The sequence below is a fragment of the Hesperophylax consimilis genome, chromosome 3, assembly GCF_061612785.1.
Source record: "Hesperophylax consimilis isolate HC1 chromosome 3, BYU_Hcon_1.0, whole genome shotgun sequence".
Taxonomy (NCBI): domain Eukaryota; kingdom Metazoa; phylum Arthropoda; class Insecta; order Trichoptera; family Limnephilidae; genus Hesperophylax; species Hesperophylax consimilis.
In genome coordinates this window covers 2,400,174-2,407,334 of record NC_142838.1, presented here as the reverse complement: position 1 = coordinate 2,407,334, position 7,161 = coordinate 2,400,174, and the positions used below count along the sequence as shown (strand labels likewise).

Here is a 7,161-nt window from a genome sequence, read left to right as displayed (position 1 = left end):
TAATTTTCTTCCTCTTCTGCAATAAACATTTCTGGCGAAATAAGTGGTTTAAATTTCTACCTGGATCCAAAATTATACATTGGACCTTCGTGCCGCATCCGTATTATCGATTGAATCGCGGATGATAAAAGAACCAGCAAACATCTTCAACATCCAACATCAGAGGGGATCTTCAGAAAAACGGGCAAGTGACCATATCCCATATACCTACCTTATTTTCCCAGGCAGGAGAGCATGATTTATTACACAGCCGTATTTCTTTGTTTGTTTTAAAATTGAATCGGGCTGATTGTTACCAAGTGTTGTTTGAATTGATTTCATACCCATCATCGAAATTGTAGTAAGCAATAATAATTGTTACAACAATATAAAAAGAAGTTAGAATACAAAGCAAGTATTTTAAATTTCTTAAAAGATTTATTACGAGCGGTTATATTTGAAAATCCGTTAGTTTAAATTTCGAAAATTACCGCGAGTCGGTAAAAACACCAACCCAGCCGCGAAGCAAGCTGACGCATGCGCGGTGGAGATTGTGGAGAGAATAACAATAGTGTCAAATTGTTTTCTTTTTGACAGCCATCGAGCTGTTGCATTTATAAAATTCAGATAAAATTCATTGTTTATCGGTTAGTTAGTAAAGTTCTGTGATCAAGGACAGTGCACGTGTAGTGATTGATTACAAGTGATTATCATTTGACAATACGTTCTGTGAATACCTCCTTTCTTGATATTTAAAAATGGATCTCAAAACTTTGATTAACCAGCGTGGAATTTGCAAGGCGAAATTAACTAGGTTCAATGAATATATAAACGGTGATAATTTGTCGCAATCTGAAATTGAAGTCAGATTGAAGAAACTTGAACCAATTTTAGACACTTTCGACTCATTACAAGATAACATAGAAGCAATTTCGCCGGAAGAATTAACCAAAACAGAAAGGCAAGCATTTGAAAATTTATATTATAATCTTGTTGCTAAGGCTAAAGATAAATTGTTAAATAAAGTTCAGAATACAACATCACATAACATACGTTTGCCTATACTTGAGTTGCCAAAATTTAATGGGAGTTACGAAAATTGGTTGAATTTTCGGGATACCTTTGTTGCTTTAGTTGATAATAATCCATCTTTAGAAGTTATTCAAAAATTGTATTATCTGCGATCATGCCTTGAAGGTGACGCAGCTAAATTATTAACCTCACTTCCAAATAACCAGGAGAACTATCATACTGCATGGGAGATGTTAACTTCTCGCTATCAAAATATAAAAATTATTATACATAAGCACGTTGAAGCATTATTTAAATTGCCTGAAATAAAATTTGAAAATTCCGTAGCATTAAGGAATCTTATCGATGAATCCGAATTACATTTAAAATCGTTAAATAAGTTAAATATACCCACCGAAAATTGGGATATCATGTTAATATATTTATTGTCGCGAAAACTAGATAGTGAAACTCGACATCATTGGGAAGTATTTGCCACAAAAGAGAATCTACCCACATATAAAGAGTTTATAAAATATTTATCAGATCGAGTTCAGATTTTAGAATTTGCTGGGATTACTGAAGGAAAATTTAATCAAAATAAAACTTTTCCTTTCAAATACCGAAAAGAAGCTATGATTTCTTTAACGCCTCAAATGACAAAATGTATTATTTGCAAGGGCGATCATAAGGTTTATAATTGTAAAAAAATTTTAATATTAAATACTAAGGATAGAATTATAAAGATACGTCAAGTAAATGCGTGTTTGAAATGTTTGTGCTTGGGTCATAAGCTAAAAGAATGTAAAAGTAAATACAATTGTCGTATATGCGAAAATAACTCGCACAATACTTTGTTGCATTTAAAAAAGGAAACAGATAATTCGAAGTCTCAGGATAAGGATTCACCATCAACATCAAATAATGAACCTTTAGTTACAAATCACTCTACGAAAATATCTAATAGTTTTGTTTTGTTATCTACCGCCGTTATTAAAGTGTTGAATAATAACGGAAATTTGATTAAGGCTAGAGTTTTATTGGATAGTGGTTCTCAGTCCAATTTTATAACAGAAGAATTTGCAACAAGGTTGCAATTAAAACCCAAAAGGGCAAACATACCGATTACCGGAATCCAAAACAAAATATTGAATATTAAAAATAGCATAAATTTAAGAATTTTCTCGAACTATTCACCGTATGAAAGAGACATAGAATGTCTCGTTTTGAAAGAAGTAACAAGTCATCTGCCGCAAATTTCTTTTCAGAGAAAGGATGCCAACATACCTGATGGTCTTCAGTTAGCGGATCCTGCCTTCTATGAAACAAGCTCCATAGATATGCTACTCGGAGCGGAAATCTTTTGGGAAATTATGAAGCAAGATCAACTTCGAAATGGAGACTCAGGACCCATATTACAGAGAACTGAATTCGGATGGCTGGTGTCAGGACCCATCGTCACAACAAAAATAAAAAGGCCAGTAAAATCTTGTCAACTATCATTAAATATAATCCATAAACAGATTGAAAACTTCTGGAAATTAGAAGAATTCCAACCGGTGAAGCACCGGAGCCATGAGGAGCGAGCGTGCGAGGAGATTTTCAAGGACACTTATAAAAGGAATGACAATGGTCGTTTCATGGTAAGCTTACCACAGCGCCCCTGTGTTAAACAGTTGGGAGAAACGCTGCCCATGGCGGAAAAAAGACTTTGCAATTTGCAAAGGAAATTTTCTTCAAATCCTGACCTGATGAAAAAATATAAAGAATTCATGCAAGAATATATAGACTTGGGTCACATGACCCAGTGCGAAGCACCTTCTAATGAAGATTGTTATTTTTATTTGCCACATCATGCAGTATTGAAAGAATCGAGCACTACCACTAAGACTCGAGTGGTATTTGACGGTTCAGCAAAATCATCCAATGGTATATCGTTAAACGATGCTCTCATGATAGGACCTGTTTTACAGAAAGATTTAGCCGCACAATTGATATGTTTCAGAAAACACCAGTACGCGATAACAGCCGACATTGAGAAAATGTACAGGCAAATATTGGTGCGACCCGAAGACAGAGATCTACAGCGAATAGTATGGAAAAATTTCCCGGAGGAGGAAATTCAGCATTATCGACTTAACACCGTTACCTACGGTCTGGGGCCGTCATCATTTTTGGCAACTAGATGCCTCCAACAGCTGGGAAATGAAAATATATCATCAAACCACAAGGTCAGTCAGATTATAAAGAATAATTTTTATGTGGATGATTTAATTACTGGAGATGAAACTGAAGAAAACTGTTTAATAATTAAAGAACAACTAATATCTATCATGGCATCCGCTGGGATGAACTTAAGGAAATGGCGGTCGAATTTGCCCTCGTTATGTTCGAAGGAAGAAAACATGTCAGATATGATTATTAGTACAGATTCAAATGACAACAAAATATTAGGCCTGTCTTGGAACAATCAGCAGGATAATTTCCTATACACAGTGAAGTTATTAAAAAATCCAATTAATAGCAAACGACAAATACTGTCATGCATTGTGTCCATATTTGACCCGTTAGGATTAATAGGTCCTGTTACTGTTATTGCTAAATTATTGATGCAAAAATTGTGGCAGGCAAAGCTTCAATGGGATGAGCCTATTCCATATGATATGTTGAAGACATGGGAAGCATATGTGAATGAACTGCCTCAATTAAATAATTTAAGAATAGGTAGAAAGATAATATGTCAAGATCATGTAAATTTACAGCTACATGGATTTTGTGACGCCTCAGAAAAGGCATATTCGTCCTGTGTTTATATGGTGTCTACTGACAAATTGGGTAAGAAGTACTCCAATTTGATAATGTCCAAATCACGGGTAGCGCCTTTGAAAAGTGTTTCTCTACCCAAGTTAGAATTATGTGGAGCCGTATTACTGACAAGACTAGTGAATTACATTAAAGATGCTCTATGTACTCCGGATATACCTACTACATACTGGTGTGATTCCCAAATAGTACTGTGCTGGATCAGGGATCAGCCGGTAAGATGGAACACTTTCGTTGCTAATAGAGTGGCGGAAATCCAGGAAACCAGTCAGCCGGAGCAATGGAACCATGTACGGTCAGAAGACAATGCAGCAGACGTGCTTTCCAGAGGAATCGGCGTTTCACAGTTATTAATTTCCAGCATTTGGTGGCATGGTCCAGGTTGGCTGACGTTGGATTCAGCGTGCTGGCCAAATTCCAACTCATTTTGTATTGATCCACCAGAGATCAAAACAAGCTCGGCACTGTTGTCTGCTGTGAAACAGGACTGGGACATTTTTGATAGATATTCCAATTTTTCCAAATTACAGAGAGTAACAGCATACATTAATAGATTTATTTTTAATTGTAGAAACCCTTCGCAGCGCCGCTATAGTAAATTGACAGTGAGTGAGTTGGAAAATTCAGTAAACAAATTAATATCTCGGGCGCAATCATACTGTTTCAGAGACGAAATTCGAGCTTTAAATAATGGAGGTAATATACCTAGGAATAGTGCACTAAAGTCATTAGATCCTTTTATTGAAAGGGATCTAATTCGTGTGGGGGGAAGGCTCTCCAAAGGTAAAATGGTAACCGAGGGCCAGCAGCACCCAATTTTGTTACCTTCGCATCATAAATTAACAGAGTTAATTGTAAAACACTATCATTACTTGAACTTACACTCGGGAACGCAGTCATTATTGGCGTTGATTAGAATGAAATTTTGGCCGATTAAGGGAAGGAATATTGTAAAAAAAATAATAAAAAAATGTATAATTTGTTATAGATGTAATCCCAAATCCGAACAGCAGTTGATGGCCGACCTGCCAGCTGAAAGAATAACTGAATGTAGGCCATTTCAGATAACAGGAGTGGACTACTGTGGACCAATATTAATAAAGTCGGGTATTCACAGAAAATCACATAGCGTTAAATCATATATTTGCTTATTCGTATGCATGGTCACTAAAGCCGTGCACTTAGAAGCTGTGCTGTCCTTGAGCGCAGAGAGTTTTTTAAACTCTTTGAAAAGGTTTATCTCGCGTCGTGGTAGACCAAGCAAAATGTTCTCGGACAATGCAACCAATTTTAAAGCGGCTAATAATGAACTAAGAGAAATTTATAATTTTTTAAATATGTCTAATGATAAAATTGATAATTATTTATCCACATTAGGAATACAATGGCAATTTATACCAGCTCGTGCGCCGAACTTTGGGGGGCTCTGGGAGGCTGGGATAAAGTCAGTTAAGCATCACTTAAAAAGAATAACCAGTATCGCTTCATTAACTTATGAAGAGATTAATACGGTGTTGTGTCAAATTGAATCTTGCTTAAACTCCAGGCCACTGTCTCCCTTATCAAATGATCCTTATGACCTTAATCCCTTGACTCCCGGTCACTTTCTAATAGGAACTAGTTTGGCGGCGATTCCAGAACAAAATTTGGAACATATCACATTCAATCGATTAAACAATTACCAAAAACTAATCCAGATTGTACAATTTTTTTGGTCGAGGTGGCGGAAGGAGTACTTAGCAGAACTTCAAACCAGAAGCAAATGGACCAATAGGAATCAAAGGCAGATGCGGTCTGGCGACATGGTCGTAATAAAGGAGGACAACGTCCCTTCTTGCTACTGGAGGCTGGGACGTGTGAGCGCCGTTCATCCTGGCGCTGATGGAAGAGTTCGCGTGGCGACCATCATCACGTCGAAAGGCATCATCCAGAGGGCCATATCAAAGATCTGTCTGTTGCCAATAGATGACAACGAGGAGTTGAAAATGTCGACACCCCCACCCAACGGACCAGACGCTGAGTAAGCGCAAAATAAAAAAAGGTTTTGTGCAAAACAATATAAAAAGTTTCGTGATAAAAACAATATAAAATTTTTGTGTATTATCATAAATAAAAATAAAAAATAATAATAATAAATTAAAAGAAGATAAGGAAGAAATAATAATAAATAAAAGGTAAAAACAGTGCATAAAAAAGTGGATAACAATAAAACTTGCGAGTTTGATAAAAAATGTACAAAATAAAAAAAGGATTGTAGATCCGTATATACCAAGAAAAAAAAAAAAAAAAACACTTTAAAAATGAACGCTTATAAACCGAGATAGCCTGCTGGCTATATGTAATTTCAAACTACACAAATACATCTGAAGAAACTAATTATAAATGTGGTAATGAACTATAGAAAAACACAAACCCTTAAGAAGGATGACCAGGAAACCAGCGATCCATGTTGTGTTGTCTATATTATTTGTTTTATGTTTGATTATTGTTATGATTTCTGTTAGAACAAGGTTATTGGAATTATCTTAGTTGTTAAATTATAGTATAGAATAGCTTAGTGAATTGCATGAATTTGATTTGAACGAAAGTAATAATTTTAATCTCATAATTAATTTGTATAATTTTAGTTAGTTTGAAATTGTCATTTCGTTTTTAGAGTAGTCTTATGTTTAAACTTATGCTTAGAAATAGGTTACCTATTATTTCAAATATTTATTGTTAATCAATTTTTTTTGTATTAACAGTAATAGTAAATAATTACTATTTTTGTTTCTTCCAAATTAATTTTGGCATATATGTAGATATTTAGCTGCTTAATTTTTATTCTTATGTTTTGGGGTTTGTTTCAGAAAAAATGACCTCCAATCCTTTTTTCGGGGGGAGTTTATGTTAGAAATTGGAGTTTGTTGGCTTTGCATAGATGTCTCTGTGTGTAGATGCTTGCCTTTCCAACGGACTGAAGTTAATAAATAAGTTGATAGTTTTTTCAATAGATGTCGCCATAAATGCTCCCCTGCTAAAAGTCAATAAATAGGTTGATTTATAATTTTCTTCCTCTTCTGCAATAAACATTTCTGGCGAAACAAGTGGGTTTTAAATTTCTACCTGGATCCAAAGTTATACAATGGCTTTTCCATTTCAAATTTTCATCGATGATCACACCAAGATATTTAATTTCAGAAGAAGAGTTGATTACAGTACAAATAGGATTAAGTAGTTTACAGTTGACATTGTCACAATTTTCATCATGGATTATGATATTTACTTTGTGTTTAGGTATTTTTTGTAGTGAAAATAATACATATGTTGTTTTTTTGGCATTAAGTGTGAGTAGGTTATTATCAAACC

General features: G+C 34.9%; 1 protein-coding gene across 4 annotated transcripts; it reads left to right on the top strand.

Annotated features, from left to right (window-relative positions):
• The first annotated feature begins 472 nt into the window (after positions 1–472).
• LOC149424833 (uncharacterized) lies at positions 473–6,932 on the top strand. 4 transcript variants are annotated; one of them, XM_089647293.1, is made up of 2 exons: positions 473–3,221; positions 5,534–6,932. In XM_089647293.1, exons 1-2 carry the CDS (start codon positions 3,196–3,198, stop codon positions 5,835–5,837), a joined length of 330 nt encoding a protein of 109 aa, XP_089503419.1. In that variant the 5' UTR covers positions 473–3,195; the 3' UTR covers positions 5,838–6,932. The 4 variants fall into 4 exon arrangements, with proteins under 4 accessions (XP_089503419.1, XP_089503403.1, XP_089503392.1 ...); XM_089647277.1 differs by having other exon boundaries at positions 478–940; positions 4,802–6,932; XM_089647266.1 differs by having other exon boundaries at positions 478–940; positions 2,259–6,932.
• Positions 6,933–7,161: the final 229 nt, after the last annotated feature.